This window comes from Pundamilia nyererei, unplaced genomic scaffold, assembly GCF_000239375.1.
Source record: "Pundamilia nyererei isolate P.nyererei 1_Seehausen unplaced genomic scaffold, PunNye1.0 scaffold00193, whole genome shotgun sequence".
Taxonomy (NCBI): Eukaryota; Metazoa; Chordata; class Actinopteri; order Cichliformes; family Cichlidae; genus Pundamilia; species Pundamilia nyererei.
Genome location: NW_005187594.1, coordinates 757,790 through 782,763, shown reverse-complemented (window position 1 = coordinate 782,763; position 24,974 = coordinate 757,790). Strand labels below are relative to the sequence as shown.

Below are 24,974 nucleotides of genomic sequence, written 5' to 3'. Positions count from 1 at the left end.
GCATAAATGATGTGAAGAAATATTTTTTAAAATTATTATTAAAAAAATTATTTTAATGTGAAGGCAATAGGCAGAGTGTTGGCCCTAAGGAATGTAGCCTCATGGGCAGTGTAGTTTGTGGGGAGAATGGACTGCCATACCCGTTTATGTGTCTGTGAGAGTGAGGGAGGGAGAAAAAGGAGAGCCAAACAGTACGAGTTGTCACCAACCAGAAACGGGAGATGGAATCATGTAGATATAATAATAACCAGTGCAGTCAAAAAGAGTGCCTGACGAGCCCATTTGTAAGTAAGCTATTGAGACTCGACTGTACACTGTGTTCGTGTTTTCCTCCGAAACAATAAGTTCAGTTGGAGCAGCCTTTCAATGCCTCTCTCTGTCTCTCGTTAGCAAAGTTGACCAAGACAACAAAGTAAAGCTATTTTTCGGCTACGAGCCCGACACGAACCCGACGTATTAGCCAGAGGTCCCTTTACTACGTTTTGGAGCCGCGGACCTGTTTTATATACGCGCGCAATAGTTTTCTATATGAGATGACTGCAAAAAGTTCAATCTTTACCTAATGTCCATCCTATTGTTACTCATTTTATATTAAGATTTAAAAATCTTGTTGATATTTGTATGGCGAGTAACCTTCAATAATAGTAATAAATCACACAGCAATAGTACATCCATGTACTTGTAAAAAGCATGATAACATATTAAGTAATAAAAAGTATTCAGAATATGTTACTCTCATTGAGTAACGTAACAGAATAATTTACAAAATACATTTTGGGGCATGTATTCTGTAACCTTCCCAACACTGATTGTAGCATAAGCAAATCACTCACTCACTCCCCCCCTCACAGCTTCTTCTTCTTCTTGGTTGGCAACCAATGTTAAGGAGCATTACCGCCCCCGTGGCACACAGCTCAGTGGACATTTAGATGAGAAAATATATATTTGACACATTTAAGGAAAATACTAATAAAATTAAATAAAGATAAATAAAATAAATGTTCCCTTTAGAAATATTTTTTTGCTCTTTTATGCTCTATAAAAATAGTTGTTTTTTCTTTTTCAATCACTCATCTTAGCAGTAGGATTTACATGAGAAGAGAAATAAATTAAGTTTGAGTGAAAATGTAAATTTTTGCACTCTCTGGTTAACTGACTCAGTGACTCAAATGACTCAAAAAAACGATTCACTTTGGTGAGTGACTCATTCAAAGTCAGTAAAAATTTACCATCACTAATATATATACAGAGATGTGAAATAGATAGATAGATAGATAGATAGATAGATAGATAGATAGATAGATAGATAGATTCTTCACATCTCTGTAATAAATAACTTTACTGTGTCACCGATTACTCTGCAAAGGAAAGTTAGTCAACATCCAACGACACGTGTTATAAACGGGGAAGCTATCCATAGAAGCCAGAACATTTTTGTATGCTCTGCAAAGTCCAAGGGCATTGGCTCATTTTCGAAGCCTGTCTGAAGCGGATATGAGAGGAAATGCAGGTTTTAGCGTCACCACATTACATTCATTTTTATCTCCTTTGGGTTGCTTGGGTTGGTTATCGATAGTTTAGGCTGCATCAAAATGTTACTTAATCCACTGTGGTACTGTTCTGAACAAACGGTTTAAAAGAAGGCCAAGCTCTTATTTCAACTCCCATGCCTTGCTTGTAACATTACCTACTGACGTAACATCCGGTGGTGCTGTTGGCGGGCAGAAGGTGGTCGTGCGGATTGTTAGCATCGAGGCAGAGGCTATTGTGTGACTCATTAAGAAAGCACGTTGCAAATATCGTTCTCGAGCACGCTGCAAAGCCAGCTCATAGTCTTGTGTTGCTACTGCCGTGCATCCAGTTTCTTTACTCGTCTGTTGGACACGGCTAAATCTCCCTCGGGCCTGCCATTAAGCCATACAACCGCCGCGAAGCTTTCTTTTCAAAGGTAAGGCTCGTGTTCGTTAGCATTTTGAGGCAAAACGTGCCCGCGATCTGCCTCCTGCCCTTCGCTTGCAGGAGGCAGATCGCCTGGCTAGTCGCCGTGCTCATGTTGTGAACTTTACATTTCTGGCGAGTCCAGTTCAAGTAAACCCAACTAGTCTGGAAATTATATTAGCATTCGTCCATTCTTAAGCTAGTGCTGCGCAAGGAGCTCACGTCATGTGCATGCATAAGGGACAAACTGAGAGCCACACTCGTTGTCTTTGGCACTTGAAAATAGATTGGAAACACTGGTATTGTTGTATGTGTGATTACAAATTCATCATTGAATTTGTGTGTACAGGTTGTCGCAGTTTGCGTTTGCAGGTGGTGGCATGCTGCAAACTGCATTCATGGTGATACAGGCAACATGGAGGCGGGCGCTTTTCTTCGCTACCAAACCACCAGACTCGAGAAATTTAAACGGCGTATCATTTAGGATTTCGCGCTAGAAATTTGCTGCCGACTGAGGCTGATCTCATATCATTAGTCTTTTAAAGAGTGAATAGGAAAAACGTATTAGTTGACACGTATGTAGGCAGTGTGGTCATCGGCGTTTTACCGCCTCGGTGCATTCATCTTTGATGCTCGAAATCGCAGGGAAAGTTTAGCCTGCAGTATAGGCGAACAACCATTTGTTGCTTCAGCTGGAACCCCTGCATGCCATCAAACAGTGATTTGGTCAAGCCATTAAGCCATCAGCACCGTCCTCTCTTCCTGGCTAGTATTTACTGTATTATCCTATTTAGTATTCTCCTATTTGCCTATGTTGATTCCACAAAATTGGCCAACTAACACTCTCCAAACTTTATACCGTTTTCATAATTTGCATAATTCTTACGATCCCCCACTTTCTGTGTGCACATTGTGGAAGCAAGAATACTGGCAAAGTTCTGAGAACCCAGTTTTTAGTTTTATTTTGTTTTGGGAGTTTTTGTTTGTTTGTTTTTGCTCCAATGCATGCATTAAGAGCAAAACAATCCTTAAATGATCATGAACTAGGGTTAGGGAAGCTATACTTTAAACAGAAACATGTCAATGCACAAACAGGGCTAAGTAACATTTGAAAAGCTGGATGGAAACCTGCAGATGCAGTTAGTAGTGTTCCAGCTTATGGTACTGTCTAAGAATGCTGTCAATGTAGAAAAAAAAACAGACTGAGTGATTGTCTGCAGTTTGGAAATGGACCAGTTCCGAAAAGTCCTGTAGCTGGTCATGTTTTAATGACCTGGGTGCTTGGAGGAATTTGTTTCTTGAGGGGGCTGGGATGAGAAGAAAAGAGAGGGGATCACATTCCTAACACAGACTGTTTTCACCATTTGAGTTCACCTGTGACGCAAACTGGCTGAAAGAGACCTTGACTTTTTTTTTTTCCTTTACCGTCAGTAAGGTTTAAATGAGAATGATCTAAATGTATTTTAGATAAGACATTTAGATGCAGGTAACCCCAACCTTTTAAACAGTACATTTGAATAATGAATGAAACTAGCACCACTGACCAGCAATGGGTCATATGTTTAATTTTTATGATTGTTAATGTGCAACTTGTTTAAGGTTGGAGAAACCTGCAGAATCAACTTCTTGGGATTTCCTTGCCTGGATGATTGAGCATGCATCAAGACAGTATGCAACATATAAGTGTAATCTATTGACCTGTAGAACGAGTTGTGGGGAAAAATAATTTGGTAGTGTAGAAGCATCATGCATTTTAACTGAGAATCATCTGCATGAACATTTGTTTTACCTGGAGACGGCCCTCTCACGCAAATTCTAGATGTTCAGTCTCTGCTAAACACATAGACCCACTTTTGTCATCTACAGGCGGACCAATTGCTGCTGATCAGATATGCGCTGTCAACATTTCATAGTTTTTGATCAAGGAGATAATGCAGACCACAAAGTAATATTTTGATGTCTTTTAATTGCAATGATACTTTTAACTTTCTAACCAGTTCATTATAACCTGTGCACTTTTCCTCCTGGGACCTTCAGAGGTTATCTTATCAGACGTCAAGCTGGCGACCCAAGCAGGAAAGAAGCCCAAGAAGGCAGAGGAGGAGGAGCAGCCTGCAGCAGCTCCACCACCAGCTGCAGGAGCAACAGCAGCCCCTGTAGCAGGAGCAGCTGAGGAGGAGGAAGAAGAGGAGTATGTGGTGGAAAAGGTTTTGGACCGCCGAGTGGTGAAGGGCAAAGTGGAGTTTCTGCTAAAATGGAAGGGCTTCTCAGAGTGAGTGCAAATGTATCTTTCATATTTTAGTTAGATTCTTTATTCTGACACATCTTTATCAAATGTAGTGACTAGTTTTGTTTAACTGTGTTCAATTGAAAAGTGAACTTTACAAAACTTTAATAACTTTTTAAAATTAAATGTCTGAGGTTTTGTTTTTTTTTAGCTTAACCAAATTTCAGCTTTTTTTGTAGCTTTTATATTTGTCATGGTGACGTGCTCATTGAACAAGGCAATGGACTGAAAAATGTAAAAGAACTAGGGAATACAATTAGGAATTTTAGATTAAAGATTGATTTAATTTGAGCTAGAATATCTGCAAATCACATCTTTCCATCTGCACTCATGTTATCTAGTGAGGACAATACATGGGAGCCAGAAGAAAACTTGGACTGCCCCGACCTTATTGCTGAGTACATGCAGAAACACAAAGAGAAGGAAGAGAAAAAGAAGGAGAGCAAACGGAAAGCAGCCAGTGAAACCTCGGGAGATGGAGAAGAGCGAGGAAGCAAAAGAAAGAAGGAGGAGGTGAGAACCTCAGTAAAGAATCTGAGCAGTCAAGCTCCCCCCGCAAAAGTTGTTTGTGTTGTAAATCTCCCCACAGTTGCTTTAACCCTCCTGTTATGTCTGGGTCAAACTGACCCATTTTTAAAATCTTTAAAAAAATAGTTAAAAGGGTTTTTTGAGTATGGAACTTCTTGTACTTGGCTTAATGAGGGTAATCAACAAATAAAATAAAAATGGTTCATTTACGTATGTGCACCCCGAAGGCCCATTAGGCCCTAATGTCACAGTGGATGAAAGACTAGTGGCATTTCGAGCTCGCTGCCCATTCAGGCAATATATGCCTACCAAACCAGCCAAATATGGCATAAAAATCTGGGCAGCATGTGATGCAAACACTAGCTATGCATTGAACATGCATGCTGAAAAGCTGGGTGGAGGAGTCCCAGAGAAGAATCGGGGCACAAGGTCTCAGGGAGCACAGCATAACATGTGACAGTTTTTTCACAAGCTACAACTTGGGTCAGGAGCTTCTAAAGAGAAAGACTACAGTGCCACCTAAGGGGGGGTGGACAACTTGGACAAAGTCACAGTGTCCTACAGGATCAAGCGAATGACTGCACACTGGCCACTGGTCATCTTTTACAACATGATTGATTGTCCGCCTATGACGCATTTGTCCTTTGGACGGAGAGCTTTCCTGAGTGGTACATGTCAAAGCTGTACAAGAGGCGCATCTTTCTTGAGGAGCTGGGGAAGGCACTTGTGGTACCGCATATACAATGGAGGCAGCACATGCCAAGGACCCCACCTGCTGCAGCTACAGTGAGGGAGAGGGCTTCACCCATTACACCAGTGCTTGAGGTAAGTGTGTGTCTCTGTGAGAGTATGTTGTGTGTGTCTTGAGATCAGCAAAAAACATAGTAATCATCATCCTCTTCTTTCTAGATTGCTGCTGGTGGGAAGAAGCAGAGATGCCAGTTCTGCAAGCCATCTGATGATGTCAAGACAAGCATGACCTCTGTAAAAAGTGCAAAATTCATTTGCACAAAACATTCAGTGATGACATGTCCCTCATGTGCTGTGTAGACACATGCACCTGTTTCAGTTCCACCTATTAATTTTTGTGTATTTCTAGTTCTAAACATTGCATAGTGTTGCTGTCACAACATTGATGGTCTGTCACTAGTGTACTGTGGCGACTCAGACACACACACTGTCTTCATATTGCTAATCTCGTATTTTGATCCTTTCTGGATCTAAAACAGTGCTTAAATAAAGTTTACTTTCACTACAAATCCTTTTGAGTCATTAGTCTTGATTTTAAGTCAGCGGGTCAATTTAACCCAGAAGACATGTCACATGTTACTTTTTCTGCATCACTGCATAAAAAAGAAAAATAGAAATTGTAAAATAACTTTAAAATAATCAATTTCATGTAAAACTATTGATATATGTTGGTCTTTCCAACATTAAGTTTTAAAATGTTTTTTATGAAAAACGAGTGAATTATCCTAATTGAACCGTGATCTGTGAGGGGTATACACCATTACACCAAATATTGATTGAAATGGTTAGTAATGGAGTTTATAATGAGATATAATCAATGTTTATTGGGAATTTTTTGTTTTCTGAGACTTTTGGATAAGTAAACATGCCCCAAACATCATTGGTAATCCTGAGAAACCGTTGCTTTAATGTCTATGGAGTGATGTCCCCTGCCTGCTTGTTTTCCTTACCTTTTGTCAAATGCCTTCCTGTATCTAGGGTGAGAAGGCCAGAGGTTTTGGCAGAGGACTGCAGCCTGAGAGGATTATTGGAGCGACAGACTCGAGTGGAGAGCTGATGTTCCTTATGAAGTGGTAAGTTTTCATTGTCACAAACGTATCATAATGAATCCCAGTTATTTCTCCGCTCTGTCATTTGGAAGTTAGAAGTTATCCAAATTCAGCGAAAGGTCTTATAAATTCATAGATGCAAGTTATTTTTTCCTCTCACTCTGGATTCCAGAGTTTATTGTACTGTGTAACTGAGCACTTTATTAGGGAAACTGTGAGTTTTAATCAATTTAACTCAAAGAGCTTTTGGTAAAGCTCTTTTATGGGTTTTTTGTTACTCAAGGTTATTCATTTGACATTTTTGTTAATGATTAGAAAAGTGATTATTTGTTTGGAAATTCCAGGAAGTACAAATAAGCCTGCAGACTGAGAGGGAAGTGTTGTGAGGTCTAAGATGTATTGGGTCCTGATCATTCAGGGCTGTTGAATGATTTTAGATTAAGAGAAGGATTTTAAGTGACAATATCCCATCTAGGTTATCTGTGTCTGGTTGGACTGGGTTGTTCCTGAGATTTTACAGCCAAATAAAATCATTTTGTTTTGCATGGATATGGACATTTACAAGAAAAGATCTGGCATTTTTGTCAATATTTAAGAAGTGTCTGTAGTGTAACCACATCTACAGAATAATATACAATGTATTTTCAGCACAGCATGCATGTACGCACCAGCTGTCAGAATATAGCTGAACAGGTGGGCCTATTAAAAAGGCCAGTGAGTCCATTGGCTATGGCTTCAAAATAAGAAGTTTGGTTCTTGACATTAATGAGATTTCTCTCTTCAATAAAACTCAACAGGAAAAACTCAGATGAGGCTGACCTTGTCCCAGCTAAGGAAGCAAACGTCAAATGTCCACAAGTGGTCATCTCTTTCTATGAGGAACGTCTCACATGGCACTCCTACCCCACAGAAGAAGAGGAGAAGAAAGAGGAAGACAAAAAAGACTAGATTTTTTGGGGGGTGCAAAGAAAAAAGGGAGGTGCAGGGCAGGAAATCAACTGTGCCCTGGTGAGGTGTCATCCAGGTTGGTCAGCTCTAGCAGCAACTTTGGCAGCAAAAGCAATGAAAAATATCTGCCAATGTGGCTGACAGAGGGGGAATAAGAATTGTTTTCCTGCCCTGCAAGGAATTCTCAAAAGATGGTCCCACCTGTATCTTGGCTGAAAAAATTTTAATTATTTATTTTTACCATCTTTTTTTTTTTTTAAACAAGTATGCTGATACTTAACTTCCTCCCTTAACCCCCACTATGTTTAACAATATTCAACTGAAAACAGTGGAAATTATGAAATTTTCTCCTACACTTAGTGAAAAGTGGCAGCCAGCTGTCAGCTTACCTCTTTGCCTTGAAGCAAGCTCAAAGTTTGGCTGTGATTTGTAAGTTTCTCTCCTCCAGTCACTGTTCCTTATTTCAGATATCTGTTTGAAGAGGGGGGAGGAGGGGAAAAAGAAGAGGGGGGGGGAAGGTTGTAAAAGAAGATCACAAATTGTGACAGACAGGACAAAGTTTACTTCCTGCTTTGTCAGGATACAAAGGTGGGAAATTCTTTTGAATGGGGATGAAGTGAGGAGTGAAAGAATGGACAAACAATGTCCTTTCAGTGTCTGTTCTTTGTGCCACCCATTTTCTCATTATTGTTGATGTGGTCATTTTAATCTCATGCATCATTGACTGTTCATAGTGATAGGTTAGACTACATGAGGGGCCTTAATCATCCTACCAGCCAGCGTGGCAGCTACGGATGTCACAGTACAAGTGGACCAGGGAATTTCCACTATTCTGAGATGTGGATTTAATACCAGTCAATGTATTTTCACCAAAAAAAATGCAGTATAGTTGGACATTTTGACACTCAACTACTATGACAGTAGCTTCATGTTATAAGCTATGTGTTGGGATAAACAGGCTCTTGTTAGCCGCTAGTTTACAGACATTTCAAGTGGTAAAGGTTGTGTTAAATGTGAAGAGTGGAGTATGTTACCTGCTGTTAGTCGCTGGTTTTGAGTCCCAAACTGCAGCCAGTATTACCATGTTATACTTGGTTGTTTGGTTACCTAGTACTGTCTGGTGTGGTTATTATTTTAAACGAGCTGCTTGTGAACATTGTATGCAGTGTTTCCTGAAAGTTACTCTCTCCACTCTGTCTGTACTCAAAACTATTTTAGTGATACTAAAGCCCCTTTCAGATACATTCTGTCAAAGTTGTTACATTGTTACTAAAACATGGGTCACTGATACATACAGTTTCCAAGAGCCTTGTGTCTTGTATGCTAAGACTTCATGTTTTTTGACAATGTGCATAGACTTGAAGTGCTGCCAGGGTTGGAACATGTAACCTCTGCTGCGCACACTTGGTGAGTCGGATCTTTCTTCTGAATTTGTAAAAGGCGAAAGAGACTGAGACATGGGGGGCCATTTTGGTCCCATCTATTCATGTGATCTTCACACCTGTGCCCTGTTAGTCTCAGTCTGGTAATAGATAGGATTTTTTTTTTTTTTTTTCAGGAAAAAAGTGCATGTCTGGAAGGGGCCTAAGTTGAAAAAACTCACATCTTGAGCTCTCCTAAGAAGCTGTTCTGATTGGGCAAAACATTTAAGTGAACTAAGTCCACTGAAGGTCAGCTGCTTCTGTAGTCTTGGAAAGAACAGGAAAACGGCCATATGAACTGCTGAACTATAAAGGCAGCTTGTTAAGTTTGCTGCCACTTTGGCTGGTAGGTGGCGGTGTCTTCTGACTCGATAACAAACAAGTGGGTTTCACTGCTGTGGCAGATGGCTGAAAGTTTGTCAGATGATCTTTATTTCCACTAATTTGTTTTTAAATCTTCACACACATTTACCTGTGTTTTGTAGGCTGTATTATTTGAGCTTGCACTGCCCGGGCAACACTTAACATACAGTATTCTTTCACATTCTTTGCTTGACACTTATTTTGGTGAATAAATTAGGATGCATCTTTAAAACTTTAGCATGCTGAGCAGAATCAGTTTAAAAATACTTGTCAAGTGTTCTGTGTTGAATGTAGCCCGGTTGTGTACATGTATGTATACTGTATTAAAGTTAGAACAGTAGCTGGCATATCTGGGTAAGCTGGTTCAAAACGGTTCATACTTCAGGTGGCGTTTTGCTGTGCCTGTTTTGTTTTTCGCTCCTTTTATTAGTCTTAGCCCTGACTGTCACATATGGAAGGCGTACAAGAGTACTTCATGCATACACAGACTGGGTAAAGGTTGCAACAGTTTCTTACCTTTTAAATCAAACACAAGAGGCTAAACTAGTCTGGTTTAAGTTTTTACTGTGAAGTCCTGACACGTCCTGCATCCTGACTACTTCACCACTGACTGGAAGGAACTGAACTATCTGCACCCAGGTCTGCTACTTAGGTTTTCTCATCTTGTGTCAAACTTTTGTTGTTGTGTTTTTGTTTGTTTTTAGTGGATTAGCTTGTGTTGTCTTGTTGCATGTTCATTTTCCTTTGCTATGTTGGCATCATGGCTGATCTACTTTTAGCTGTTTTGAAAAATAAAAGGTTTTTGTTTTCTAATTATTTTGGGCTTTGGACTCTCAATTACTTTTTAAAGGTGCACACAAAGATGTATTACTCTGACCAGAAAAACTGCAAAAGCAGAATCTCCATACAGTTACCAACCAAGACACTTAAAATGTGTTCTTTTCTAGTAGCCACTTTTCTCAGTATTAGCAGATGCAGAATAAGAAAAGTAGTGGAGATGCTGAAATAAATATCCTGAGTTGTTAAGTGCAGATTAAGATTCTAGATTCTGTATAATCTAAGATAGGGATGTGTCTGTCTGCCATAACAAAAAAAAAGCCTTTCAGGCAGGGTGTAGGCCAAAGCAACAGCTTATCTGCACCTAGCCTTCAACGCCTAAATACAGAGTTTAACCAACCACATTTGTTGAACTACTTCTAATGGCCGAATACTCAGGGGTTGCCACAATAGATCTTCTACCTCCATCTCACCCTAGCCGTAGCATCCTATGTCGATGTAGCATCTGCATGTCCTCCTTCAACACATTAAATCTTCTGTGTGGTTTTCCTCTGTCTGGCAGCTTCATATTCAACATAATTTGTTGAATATATTCACTATTCCTTTTCTACATGTGTCCAAGCCACTCAACCCTCTGACATACTCAATTCTAATCCTGTCCATCCGGGTATCTAACAATGAAAACCCTAGCATCCACTCTCCAGCTCTGTTTCCTGTCTTTTTATTTTGACCGGCACCAAACGATACCTTATAGCAAGTTTCACAACTGTCTTGTAAAGCTTCTTTTTCACGCTTGTTGTTGAAATAATTGAGATGAATGACATTAGATCATCAGAATTTTATCATCTGTTTATAATGTCTTAGAGGTCACATGCATGGAACAAAGAGCAGACAGATTAAAATTATTCCAGACATGTACTTAATGCATTGTGACGAAAGGAACAATATTTCACTTTTGGGAAAAAAGATTCTTTAAAAATTAATTCCATCCATCCATCTTCTTCCGCTTCATCCGGGGCCGGTCGTGGGGGCAGCAGCCTAAGCAGAGAAGCCCAGACCACGTCCTCCCCAGCTACCTCCTCTAGCTTATCCAGGCGTTCCCAGGCCAGTCGAGAGATATAATCTCTCCAGCGTGTCCTGGGTCTGCCCCAGGGCCTCCTCCCGGTGGGACGTGCCCGGAACACCTCACCCAGGAGGCATCCTTGTGAAATGCCTGAACCACCTCAGCTGGCTCCTTTCGATGTGGAGGAGCAGCGACTCACTCTACTCTGAGCCCCTCCCGGATGGCTGAACTTCTCACCCTATCTCTAAGGGAGAGGCCAGCCACCCTTCGGAGGAAGCTCATTTCCGCTGCTTGTATCCGCGATCTCGTTCTTTCGGTCACTACCCACAGCTCTTGGCCATAGGTAAGGGTAGGGACGTAGATCGACCAGTAAATTGAGAGCTTCGCTTTTACACTCAGCTCTCTCTTCACCACAACGGACCCGTGCAGCGTCCGCATCACTGCAACTCCAGCACCAATCCGTCTGTCGCTCTCCAGCTCCCTTTTCCCATCACTTGCAAACAAGACCCCGAGATACTCCCCACTTGGGGCAGGAACTCATCCCCGACCCGGAGTGGGCACTCCACCCTTTTCCGGCTGAGAACCATGGCCTCAGATTTGGAGGTGCTGATCCTCATTCCCGCTGCGAACCGTTCCAGTGAGAGCTGGAGGCCATCACCCGATGAAGCCAGCAGAACCACATCATCTGCGAAAAGCAGAGATGAGATTCTGAGGCCACCAAAGTGAAATTGAAAGCCCTTCGTCACCATTAATTCCACTATGCTTAAAGATACTTTTTTTTATTTAAATCAGAAAACAGTAACAGTACATGTACACCGATTAGTTTGAAGTTCAAGTGTTCTAAAAGTCACACCGTTTCTCTGATAAACAGTTTACATTCGTCCATTCACAGTGTCTGAGTCCAGCAATGTTAGATCCACAAGTTTCACTAAGGATTGCCACTGCTTACTGATGGAAAACATCAGGATATCATGTAGTATTTAGATTTTACACTGTGTTTCTAAGTTTGAATTTGGAATAAAACCTGTTCTATACCTTTGTGCTACTAATTGTTTAGGGTCAATACACATTTCTTACAAACTCTATCCTTATTGTTACATATCATTGTGAATATACTATTAATATACTAGAACCAAAAAGGATACATCTGGCAAAGGCTATATTTTCAGCATAACCAATAAATCAGTCCACTTCCTATATATTCATTTGGCGCAATTTGTGTAAATTTAGCAGTAGCCAGCTGTCTGCCTTTTCAAATTATGACTGCTCTAACACTCAACATTTTTAAAACATGTTTACTCCCTAGCTTTTAATTGTGACTGAGCTGTTTGGCTTTTGAGTCTTGTTTTCTATTTTTCTATATTCATTTATAGTTGTTTTTTTTTTTTTTAGTTTGTACAGCACTTTAGTCAACTTGTGTTGTTGTTCAAATGTGCTCATAAATAAATTGATAAACAACTGTTTATCAGCAAGAAACTTTGGTTTGAACGGTGTGGTGATCTGGAGCCTTTCTGTGTGGAGCATTTTCTCTATCATATCAAGACTATCTCTCCACTCTATTACATATTCCATATGCACGGAGTGGAGAGATAGTCTCTCACTCAGAGAACCTTAAACTCAAAACTAGAAAAATGTAGAAGGACAAGTTATAACAGCAGATGATGCCACCTCTGAGAGTGCACGGACTCTTTAGTCTGCTTGGATAAAATTCAGTAGTGATAACATGACATTGCATTGTTCTGCAGAATTTAAAAGATAGTTTCCACTAAGAGCTTTCAATGAAATGGTGTTTATTAATATTGCTAGCATAATGTCAGCCATCCTCACCATTATTGCATTATCCTTCCATTTTAAGTGTTTGATTTTGGGGCACACTAGCTGTAATGCAAGATTGCATCCTCTCAGCAATTTTTTTTCCTTAATAGTTGCCTGACATATATAACTGTAACAGCAGGGGAAAAAATACAGAATGAAACGTATACAGGTTATATATTCCAAATTCAATATTTCAGCATCAATGGCCAGAAACACAACACTGCTAGGCGCAAAGTAAAACTTTTATTTTTATTTTTTCATGTTTTTTATATTACAAAAAGTTAAGTTCCCATGTCCTTGAATACCAGCAAGCACATTGGGAATTAATAGAATACAAACAAGGCTTGTATGCAGGTTGGAAATTTCACCCTTTTTTTTAAAATCAATTTCAAAAACAGGATTCTGATTATGTAGTTGTCTTACTGCATTTCTTTGACTTACAGGGATCACAGACAATGATTCTTTACATTGTGTGAAGCACTGAACGCCTGCCATGATAGTTGTATTTCCCAGTGTTTTAGACAATAGTATCAGCCAGCATGTCCATCTGGTTGTGTTAACAACTGAGCAAATCTCTGTTCATTTTCCTGGTTGTTTACATAGCAGTCCATCCGAATTGACACACATTCTGAACCAACAGTCCTGAAACATCAACAATATACAGTGCTGCTACCAGAATTTGTTCTCACATATAATTCTAAATCATGACACATGATGTTGCTAATATTTAATCTTTTTTTTGTTGGATATGTCCTATGAAATGCTACAACCTACTGATATAGCTTATTTAGCCAAAAAAAAAAAAAGGTATATGCAATACCACAAAGCTTCCAATGTGCCTAGATCTGAAAATATACATCTGAATATTCTACCCTATGTCTTCAAGTTTTGGGAAATTAACTATGTTGTCCTGAGGGTACTGTGTGGGTACAGTGCAGTCTAGGAACTGAATATACCCAGGTTTGAGCCCCACAAATCCAAGTCTTCCCTGTGCAGGTTTCCTCTATCACTATAAACAACTCGTGTACGCTGGCTCATAGTCAGTGTAGTGTCAACGACTTTTGGGGTCTATTAGCTGATAGCAAGGATCAGGCCTTCTATCCGTTTTCTATACACTGGCTGTTGAACACAATATTTTTAAGCATAAGAAATTCTTAGGCATTAAACTAGCATTCTAGAATGCTGGTCCCGGGTTCGCTACCCGCTTAAATAAAAACTCAAATTGCCCTGAAGCTTAACACAAGCCAGAATCAAGTCTTTTTCCATTTACTGCTCAACTTCCATTTTCCCAATCCATCAATCATGCCAACAAGTAAGGACCCTTAGGGAAACATGCTTGGTTCTTTGAGGTTTTGGACACTCAGGACTATTTGTTTAAAAATGACCCTGGGTTCCTTCCTCACCAACCTACCACCTTCATTTTTGTGGTCACACTTCCTTTTAAAGAACCTCTTTACATTTTTGATATCTCTTCACTTCTTCTTGTCCCTTTGACTCTGTTTTTTACTGTTTCTTCCATTAGGTTTAAAATGAAGCATGTACTCTGTAGCATCCATGGGACTCCCTTCCTCCCTTGTCAACCTGGAAAATACTTCCTTGTATAGCCTTTCCATATGGCGTCTAATTTCCTGCAGATTCCTTAGGGTTTCCCGTTTTTCTCTTAGTAGACGTGAACGGTGCCGCCTTAAAGAGGACACATCGTCCTCCAGGCCCAACAGCACATCTTGTTTCCTCTTCCTGCAGTTCTGGGCAGCTATCTTGTTCTTACCACGACGTCGTATGTCCTTGATAAGGGTAAGTTGCTCCTCACTGAGCTGGTAATTGGACAGTAGGCTATTAAACTCCTCCACTGGCAGATTAACAATTAGCTCATTGGAGAAAGGGATCTTCAGGGTTCGTGCACGGCGCTCATCCTGACTCCAAATTTTGTTCTCTGAGATGGATCTAGAAAAGGACTGTGGGTAAGGTTTGACACTATCGTGTTGTCGAGTCGATTTAGCGTGTTTGGTAGGCATCTTGCCGAGGGGGATAGAACAGGCGGAGGACGAGGGCATGTTATACGTGTGATCATGGCCAATATGCTCCAGCCAGGAAAACCCATGAAACACACTATGATCAGAATAGTCGACAGGAACAAGCTTATTTTCATGATTCTCTCCTCCTACTGCCCCCATGTCTTCCTCTTCAAGCTCTTCCTGCTTTATCATCATTACTGCTTCTACATCTGAACCAGCTAAGTCTTCCTCAGAATCTTCATCATCATCTTTGGAGAAGGAACTTCCCGTAGCTGAGACATAAAATGAAGAGGACGTTGACGAAGAGGAACAAGAGGAGGCCTCAGAAGTACATGGAGAAGCAAGGCTGTGGCTGAAGTCCAAGGATAGACCGGAGTCTGAATCTAGCTCACCCTCACAATCTAGGAAGATTAAGATAAAAGTAAGATCAAAGTAAGTTTCACAGTTTCATTATGTGCACTTTTTTTATTTATCATGCTCTTCAAAGAACTGTACTGAACTGTAAGTGTTACAGATTTTGTAAATAAAATGGTTATGGTATTGCCTACCTGTGGAATTGCCATGATGATGTGTTGATGGTCGACCATGATTTTCTATGACTGCAATCTTAGAGCCTAAGTGGTCATCATCACTGCCAATTTCCTGTTCTGCTAGTTCATGGTTGAAGCAGCTTTCATCTTCCAATCTGGCTGCCATCTCAGGACTGAATCCTTCCTCCAGAGCCTGGTCCAACAATCTAATTTCATCCAAAATGGCAGCATCCTCTAAAAGATCACTAAGTGGAACAGGAAGATCATCTTCATTGTCTTCATACCCCAGTAGGTGACTGGAAGGAGACCCCACAAGGTCTTGGGTCATAACATTTCCATCTAAAGGTAGGGTTGAATTGGACGATTGAAAGTTAACATCAATGCCAGGACGATGTTCTGGTTCCATCCTACCCACATCAACTTGTGATAAAAAACTGATAATGTTATCTTCTTCCATTAGCTCCATGCTGAAGTCTTCTATAGGTTCTTCTGCAAGCAGATCTGTTTGGTCTGGAGGACTATTCAAGGGATGTCCATTAATGTTATTCATAGTGTCCCGTGTGTTTAATGCTGAGTTGTGGTCATCTAATTCTGCAGTAGGGGTTAATGGAAGCAGGACTGGCTCAGACTCAGATTGAGGCTCTAATAAACCTGGAAAGATGGTGTGGGCATGGTGGCAAAAATATACATATATTATTTACAACAGGTTGTGGGTTTGGAACAAACATTCACAGAATTGTCTGTAAACAAGAAAAGCAAATTATGCCATATATTTAGAAAATGTCCGGATCTTATATAGTTTCTCTAGAGTTTTCTTAAGGGTTTTCCAAAGTTATTAGAACTTACAAATTCCTATCTGTAATCTTGACTATGAAAGTGATCAATGTTTTGTATTATTTTTAAAAACCCAGACAAAATTTTGTTAAGTTGGGCTCAGTGTCCTAATTATTTTTTCTAAGCATCTACTGAAAAGGGTCCCAAGATATTTTTAAAAGCTGTGGAAACATAGACATAACATAAACAGCTATGGTTTATTATGAAATTAATTACCATGTTGCAAATGAGTTTCCTGATCAGCTTCTGTAACAGGATTGTCACAGCAGTTAGACATTGTTCCAGACACATTTCCTCGAAAGGTTCCAGATGGTCCTGAACTTAGATTGTGGTCTGATGATGCCATGTCCATGTCTGTGTTCTGGAGGGCAGAAATGAGAATTGTATCTAAATTTACTGTATCTTGATTTTTTAATTTTATCCCATAATTTTATCTCACTCTATTTAGCAAATATATTTTCTTTTTTTTTTCTCCTAGTCACCTCAGGTTCCATGACATTTAGCAAATCCTGCCAATGGAGCTCAAAATCCATGGAGGGATTATCAGTGGGGAACAGTAGGGAGTCTCTGTCTGAGGGCTGCCTCTCCAGGTCCCCCACTCCACCAACAACATCATTTAGCTGAGGTCAAAGCAACCAAAAGAAATTCTGAGCACTGTTAAACGTAAGGAAAGGATTAAAAACAAATGAGAAGAGAACAGACTATGGTGGCAACCTACCCATTGTTCCTGTGTGGAGGGGAAGGTCTCCTCCAATAACCTGAAACACTCCTGGAGGGAAGTCTAAAAAAAAAAAAAAAAAAGTGAGTTTAACCTATCGTTAATCTTTGCTGGATGACTAAGAAATCAGATACATCTTTATCTATAAATCTCTTCTTGGGCTGATTCCTGCTTATTTATGTGTTTATATGCATAAAAACCACAACCAATACAGCCTTCATTTTAACAATATCATACAATTGATTGTCCCAAAAATCAGAGCAGAATTGGGGAAAAAGGCTTTTAAATATGCTGCCCCTGCTTCCTGGAATAATCTGCAGAAGGAACTGAAATTATCAGAACTGGTTACCTTGGGGGAGTTTAAGTCCATCTTGAAGAACGAGAGAATAACTCTTTTACTCAATGTGATTGTTTTTAATATCGCTCTTAATTTGATCTGTTATTGTATATTTTTCACATGTTCGTACAGGATATTGTATTTGTTTTAATGTTATATACATATGTAGTACATGTATTTTGACATTTGTTACCATGATGCCAGGTCTCTCTTGGAAATGAGATTTTTAATCTCAATGAGATTTTACCTGGATAAATAAAGGACTAATAAAAAATAACCACATGGGTGCTTATTTTAGCTGACCTTCAGGGGTGGTCTGGAGAGTGGTGTCTGTAGTTTATTAATCATGGTTAGCAAGAGATTGTGCACTTTCTGGATTGGTTACAAGATGCCCCACACCTGGATCCAGGAAAGCCTAGAACTGTACATCAGGACCTTCAGTTGTTTCATCAGGAACTCATGTGGCGAACCAACTTCAAGTCACTATCATGTGAGATCTACCAAGGAGATGCTCTGCATAGGCCTCAACCCCCTCAGTGAGATAAAGACTGGCTATGGATACTGACTACAGAATGGAGTAATTGTCAGCAGCCTCCTCTACATGGATGACATCAATCTGTATGCCAAGAGCAAACAAGACATTGATTCACTGACATACAGCCGTGACATTGGAATATCGTTCAGATGGTAACGAAGAGAGGAAAGGCTGAGGGGATATATATATATAAAACAAGATTTATTTTCACAGTCAAACCAGCAGTTTAGCAAACAATGTACATTAAACCAGGGGTGGGGAACTCCAGGCCTCAAGGGCCAGAAGTCTTGCAGGTTTTAGATGTCACCCGGGGTCAACACACCTGAATCAAATGATTAGTTCATCACCAGTCCTCTGGAGAACTTCAAGACATGTTGAGGAGGTAATTTAGCCATTTAAATCCGCAGTGCTGGATCAAGGACACATCTCAAACTTGCAGGACATCAGCCCTTGAAGCCTGAAGTTCCGCACCCCTGCATTAAACGAATATCTATCTCCCTGGTTGCCCACTTATATTCATTTCCAAAGATGGTAAACATTTTGTAAGAATTTACCACAAAAGTCAAACAGTAACATTTAATAAAAGATACATTATTTATTACAATTACAAATCCAGCAACTACTGCTCACCAAAGGTTTCACACGTGTGCCAGTTATACTGGGTAATTTCCATACTGAAATCTGTCAGATGCATTTTCTGTTTTACCAGGCAACAAACAGACAGACTGGCTCAAAATATCTTCGACCTTCCTGACCTGGTTGGGGACTTTCGAGACAAACACAAGACCCCCAGCAGCTGGTCAGCTGAGACAAATATGTGGCTTTCAACATACAGAATATAAATCAAAGCTAGATTGCTGCTGCATGACAGGAGTTCAGCTTAGTGTCTCATTTTGCGCCCATATCATTCCATTCATCATAACTGCTAAATTGTTTTAGTTGTGACTATAGCAATGTAACTGATTTATTTACTTATTTATATGATCAGTTTCATCACTGCTCGCTACTCCTGTTTACTTCCTACCACAAGTGCAAGTTAAAACCTCATGCAATAATGTGCGTTTGTTTACAAGCATGACGGCTCATTGCTTGTGAATGTCTGAACTGCTGCTGTAAACAGGAGGGATTGCAAAACGGAGTAATGCCGATGTGTGTCAGTAAGCAATAAGTTAGTGATCAGGTTTCAAAACAAGCCAGACAGTCACAAGGCTGAAGGACACTAATAAGGCTTTCATTCTGTATGAGTGTGACTGTGTTTGTGTGTACGCTGGCTAGTTGATTCTGATAGCTGACATTATATTTGTTTTCATTTTGATGACGAGGGGATAGCTGTGTGTGTGTGTGTGTGTGTGTGTGTGTGTGTGTGTGTGTGTGTGTGTGTGTGTGTGTGTGTGTGTTTGTCCTGACTGGACATGCTGGCCAGCATGTGGGTTATTTTTATACTGTACATTCTGTTTGTTGGCATCGGTCACAGTGTTTTGTTTAGTCATAATTTAGTGTGTGTAACCCCGTCTATAGTGATGATTAAATAATGTAAAATGCATCTTTCTGAGCATACACTCATGGTGATCTTTCTATGTATTTTTCAAGAAACCCTTAACACTGTAAGCTGAGAGAGATGTGGTTGCCCTTTTACTGTTACAGTACTCAGATACTAAGACAGGTTATGTGAGTGTTTAATTCTGGTCAAAGCTTGACCAGGCATGTGAGAGCTGTTGCCATTATTAAATGGAACTAGCAGCAAGCAGTAACATGGAGTGAACTGTTCATCAGCACATTCGCTTACCTAAAATTAAAGTTAACATTTTGACACTACTACTATTATTTATGGCTCTGTTTCAATGTGGGATATTCATCCTTAGTTCACCTGCCTTGTTTCCGCAGTGGATTTTTAGATATGAACTGGAAGTAAACTATCAACATGGATTCAACAAGTCACACTGTGGAGCACCACACAGACCTATAGAGCCGCTTGTTTGTTTTTTCTTTTTTAAGATGTGACTATATTTGAACTACTAAATTATCCGTTAACGCTAGTAAGCTTAGTTAGCAAGCTTCATCCATAAATTGTAGGGGTGCAAAGCACAGACTCAGATCCCTCCATTTAGTCCTCAGTAACTGAGTCTATATCACACAACAAGTTATATTGTTTGCCATTAGCAAAAGGTACCAAAACAACAGAGACACTGGAGAAGTCCAATCAGCAGCTGCCTGGGTCTACACACCTGTCAATGAGGCCAGGCCCTAACTTCAAGCTTCAACAAATTCTTAAGGGGGAAATTCACTAGGAAAATATCTGAATAAATTAAGATTAAAATATAAATAAAACTCAAACTGTACAACTTGCAGTTATTCTGTATCTAGTACCATTAGTTGAAGCAGTCGGTGGGCATTAAAAGAGTAGTGAGCAGTGTGCGTGACCCCAAAGACTCAAACTGTGTACTACAAGAAAAGAAGAAAAGCTACAGCTAACAGCAGGCTCTTGCTTTTATTCTTTCATGTGTTGCAACTGTACTGATTTTATTACTTCAGCTTCCTAGTGAGGTCATGTGCGGTGAGGTGAGGTTTCCTAGTGACTCATCAATCTCTGACTCATTCTCTCTCATGACATCAAGCTCAGTTTGGGTGACAGTCAACAAACAAAAACAGCTCTTTAGTCGACATCACTCGTTCATATAGTATATATGTAAATAATGGCCAGCGGTTTCTATTCATTCCAACATATCTACACTGATACTTCAGTGATAATATGGGTGGACCTACAGACTTGTAAAAATCTGTTGATATTTGACAAGAAGCAGCATTTTTATTTTCAGTGCAACCTAATGATTTGGTGGTCCCCTGTGGTTTGACATTTGTGGTTTTAAATCAAACTATTGAATGGATTGGACATATAAGCACGCTCACTCCGTTCTTCCTCCGCCTCAGTGCATATTGAGGTGTAAGACAGTGGTTATCGGGCATATGGTATCCTTTCACTTTCATGAACCAAAAATGGAACTTTCAGGGCCGTTTAACACAGCAGCTTGGCAGGTGTTATACACAGATGTTCTCTTGGTCTGCTCTCTTTCTTCACAAGAAAAAATTATTGACGCATCATCTCCACTCAGTTCACATCTATTTCTCCCTACTCCCAGCCCTATGAGTGCCAATATACCAATTAGAAAAGGCTTTAAACAGACAGAGCCAATTGTCAAGAAACAATTTCACAAACAGCTGTAAAAGCTGCATGTGAACAGGATTTTATCCTCTAGATAACACATTGTTATCTCAAGGATAAAGGTCAACCCTTGTAACTTAATTCTCTTTGGCCTAGTGTTAACTATTACAGCATAGACATCCCTGTATAAAGGCTGTGTGTTCTCTTATGGGACTGTTTATTGATGATTTTATCAGAGAACATGTAATAAACCTTTGCACACACTTGCACTTAACCTAGTTCAGACATAAGTCAAAATGGTTTTAGAGGAGCATGGCACATGAAGATGAAAATAAACAGAAGAAAAACCTATATTTAAATGTTGCAAATCACTCCATATAAAACTGCTGTACCTCTGTATCCTCTTTCTCCTCTTCATCCTCAAGTTCAGCTTGTGGCTCCGCAGGCAGAGCAGTCAACTCTCTCTCTATTTCAGCAGGAGTTCTTTCCAGCAAGGATGCCTGGTCTGGAGATCTTATGGGGAGAGGTTCTGGCTCCCGCTGGACCAGCCATGTCTCTAGTTCTGCATGTGGAACCTGTGGAGAAAGGTTCACAATTATATGAACTTTTCTCACAAGATCACAGGAGTCTTACCAAAAGCATTCATTTTGCTGTCCTACAATAAGCTGTATAGGATTAGAGTTAGGTGCACCGCTACTACTTTATGTAGAATTCTTTATATAGCATGCCCAAACAGAAATCTTACAATAGAAGATCAGATATGTGTAAAACACTCTGATTTGATCTGATCTTGTAGTTTCTGAAACTATGTTTGTTTAACGTGTGGGTAAAAATACACTTAAGCCTACTCCTGTGGTGACCTGGTGGATTTTAAGAGGTAAATGTTTCAGGTTTTTGTGCTAAGTCAGCGAAATCTGCTGCCCGCTGTAACTTGTTACTGAACAAACTCACATGACAGTTCTATCTATAATCATATCTAAGCATACTTTTAAACTGCTCCTTTAATCCTTAAAATTGCATGAACTTATAATTGGAATGCAAAGTATTGATGACTAAAGAGATAACGATTAAAAAGAAAAACATTTTTTTACGTGTAGTCTGTCCAAAGAGCGCACCCAGCCCAGCAGCCTTTGTGCTGTGGAGAACCCATCTAGTTCTACATTTTTGGGGTGCAAGCCTTCCTCCAGGTGATTGCGGAGGTTGTGGAACTGTGTTTGGGTGAGGGCTGAGGTTGGACCCAGGATCATGTCATGCAAAGAGGAAGGCAGGTAGGGCTCCAGTTCCACGTCCACCCTCACGCCACATAGACTCAGCAGGATGGCCATCTGGATAAGGCCTTCTGTAAAGTATTTCTTGAGGTGCAGCATTGTTTTGGCAGATGACAGTAGTTTTAGAAAAGCAGACTATAAAGCTTGATGTTGGTCACCACCACTGTGGTGTCTCTTTTTTTGCGTGGTTCTCCTGCAAGAAGCAAAAAGAAGCTCTTTTAGGTTCTATTCTATATTGTGGCTCAATGGGAAAGTAAAGAAGATAGGAAAATACACCAATTCTCCGTTGATCAGGGCCTAATCCGAAAAAGGCAATCTGGCAAATTTTAGATGTTGTTTCTTATTTAATCATTGCAAATAAATATATTAAATATATTTTAGTCCCTTCCATATGAAAATGTGTTGTAATTTGAGTGCAAAGCCCTGCAAAACTGTGATGCCCAGACAGTTTCTGTCCCATTTACAACTTCACAAAGTCTGATTCATTTTAACAGCTGTAACAAAGTTAGAACTTTCTTACTGCTATGCTCTAACCACTAGAATTACCCTTCGATTAGCCTATAATTGATGCTAGTACTACACCCCCCACCATTATGATGTTGATATTAACTCCAGCTATCAAATGTAATCTTCCACTGTCAGTGTAGCCTGCTTTAGAGCAGTTGAGCTCTGACAGTTAGTATGAGGAGATAAGGCAGGCACAGGGCAGGGCTGGCCTGTATCACTGCTCTCAGTAACTTTGACCTACTTCTAGAAAGTCTTTGGTAACCACCTGCCTGGCACACAACGCCTATTTTACTCACTGCAGCCACATGATGTAACTACCAATGTTTGCCTGGAAAACCCCTCTCCATGTACTCCATCCAAGAATTGAGTTTACTTTTACTTCTGTGGTGATCTGTTTAGAGAAGGTGGTGTAGAACTCCTGACTGAGACAGTCATCTGGCATTGTACTTGGTACCTGGCAAACTAATACAGCCCTGCAAACTTCTCATTGTGGGAAGTATGATTAATAAACTCAGGGTTTCCTACGGAAAAGTTGTTAGCGCCCACAACTGTGAAAAAAGTGTGAACGCAAAGGAATTCAGTACTCTCTCTTACACACAGAAGAGCAGTAGCTAACTTTGATTTGTGGTCATAAGTGAGTGGATTTTAAATGAACAGGTAAAACAATATTAAATCATAACATTTTAGCCCCTTCTCAGTTTATCAAACAATTCTGTGTAATGTAAAAAGCAATTAGCGGAAAAAGAATGAAAAGCTAGAATTGAGGAATGTTGTTGTTATCTGATCAGTCTTCTCATCTTATGATCATAACCATAAGAATCAATTAAAGCGTATTAGGCTATTACCAAGTATCAAGTAATCGTAATTCAGAAAAATGTTTCTCTGCTACTGGATTAATGTGTGTCTTTACTGGTCCGGCTGGCTCTTGTATATGTCAAATGTTAAATCTTACTTTGTAAAATACGATTGCATTTTACATGTATTATGTAACATTGCCTCTTGAAATTAGGCTTGGTTATAAATATGACGGGAATCTAGTCGGAGAGCCTGAGCAGCAGGTTGCACAGTGTTTTTATCCCCGATCATCCAGAACATCCTGATAACTGTGTTATCGCGGAGAAGCCGTTTATACATACACATGCATTTTATTTGTACCCTACAAAAAGAAACATAACACAACGAGAGCCTAACAGTGTAAGCACGTTAGTAGCGTACATTATACAGCATTACCGGGATACTGCTGTGACTCCACTGGCGACTCCCAAACACACCCTCACACAGAAGTATACAGACACAAAATAATATACAAAAGCACATCAAAGTAATTAATATATCGATAATAAGTGTGGGCATAAAAGATGCTGTCTTACCAGTCAGGTTTAGTGTGTGCTCAGGGTGTTTGTTGATCTCTCCTACACTACCGCAGCTTATGTTTCTGTTCACTAGAACTGCCCTGGAGGGTGGGACCTTTTTAAAGTAGCACCCTCGTGGTGACGTGTAATAAGCCCTCCCTAGGAAAAAAAAAAACCCACTGGCGTGTGTGTTAGCATTTCCCTACTTAAGCTGGGGACTTCTTTTAAAAGAAATAAACAAAATATTGCTCACCAAGTAATGCCTGCGACAACAATAATACAGGCCGTGAAGTTTCCTCTCCGTTCACGCAAAGCTGACGGCAGATTTTGAAGACGTGTTACTTCGGTCTGTCGCAAACAGTTTACTATAATTTATTAGTGAATGTGAAATATAAGAACAGGCTGCTGGTCTCGTGATTTGTGTCTTTCTCCCAGCAATCAAAATAAGAATACAGGGACTAATAAGTAATTTTACTAACATATTTCTAAATATGATATTTTGAATATCACCAGCAGAGCATATCATATGGCTACATCCCTAACATCGAAAAATGTCCACTGTGTTTGTCTAGAATTAACACTGTAAAGTTAACAAGCGCAAAGAAACAGACCTGAAACTGAGCATTCAGGTTGTGCTCACTCTCTCGAGAAGGGTCACCAGAAATGCACAAAGAAATAAGAATTACATAAGTAAGAAAATATATAGATCATAAATCTCTGTCACATAGATATATTGTCTGTTCTAAGGTGAATCACATTGTTTTCCATCATCTTGCAGC

At 39.9% G+C, this 24,974-nt stretch overlaps 2 protein-coding genes across 3 annotated transcripts; one reads left to right on the top strand and one right to left on the bottom strand.

Moving 5' to 3' along the window:
• Positions 1-2,353: 2,353 nt before the first annotated feature.
• cbx1a (chromobox homolog 1a (HP1 beta homolog Drosophila)) lies at positions 2,354-10,100 on the top strand. The gene is made up of 5 exons (XM_005747325.1): positions 2,354-2,411; positions 3,976-4,210; positions 4,567-4,738; positions 6,482-6,576; positions 7,350-10,100. Exons 1-5 carry the CDS (start codon positions 2,354-2,356, stop codon positions 7,498-7,500), a joined length of 711 nt encoding a protein of 236 aa, XP_005747382.1. The 3' UTR covers positions 7,501-10,100.
• A 2,428-nt stretch (positions 10,101-12,528) lies between these two features.
• On the bottom strand, positions 12,529-24,275 carry nfe2l1a (nfe2 like bZIP transcription factor 1a). 2 transcript variants are annotated; one of them, XM_005747307.1, is made up of 8 exons: positions 24,214-24,275; positions 22,160-22,529; positions 21,461-21,643; positions 17,037-17,099; positions 16,801-16,938; positions 16,535-16,679; positions 15,503-16,135; positions 12,529-15,355 (listed from the first exon to the last, which is right to left on the bottom strand). In XM_005747307.1, exons 2-8 carry the CDS (start codon positions 22,433-22,435, stop codon positions 14,412-14,414), a joined length of 2,382 nt encoding a protein of 793 aa, XP_005747364.1. In that variant the 5' UTR covers positions 22,436-22,529; positions 24,214-24,275; the 3' UTR covers positions 12,529-14,411. The 2 variants fall into 2 exon arrangements, with proteins under 2 accessions (XP_005747364.1, XP_005747365.1); XM_005747308.1 differs by lacking the exons at positions 21,461-21,643; positions 22,160-22,529; positions 24,214-24,275 and adding an exon at positions 17,677-18,130.
• Between the last annotated feature and the right edge of the window lie 699 nt (positions 24,276-24,974).

Coding starts and splice junctions, on each gene's coding strand:
- cbx1a (XM_005747325.1), top strand. CDS start 2,354: ATGGAGGCGGGCGCTTTTCTTCGCTACCAAACCACCAGACTCGAGAAA. Junction 4,739..6,481: donor GCAAAAGAAAGAAGGAGGAG/GTGAGAACCTCA, acceptor TCCTGTATCTAG/GGTGAGAAGGCCAGAGGTTT. Junction 6,577..7,349: donor CTGATGTTCCTTATGAAGTG/GTAAGTTTTCAT, acceptor AAAACTCAACAG/GAAAAACTCAGATGAGGCTG.
- nfe2l1a (XM_005747307.1), bottom strand. CDS start 22,435: ATGCTGCACCTCAAGAAATACTTTACAGAAGGCCTTATCCAGATGGCC. Junction 16,939..17,036: donor CCTCCACACAGGAACAATGG/GTAGGTTGCCAC, acceptor CTTTGACCTCAG/CTAAATGATGTTGTTGGTGG. Junction 15,356..15,502: donor TCATCATGGCAATTCCACAG/GTAGGCAATACC, acceptor TAATCTTCCTAG/ATTGTGAGGGTGAGCTAGAT.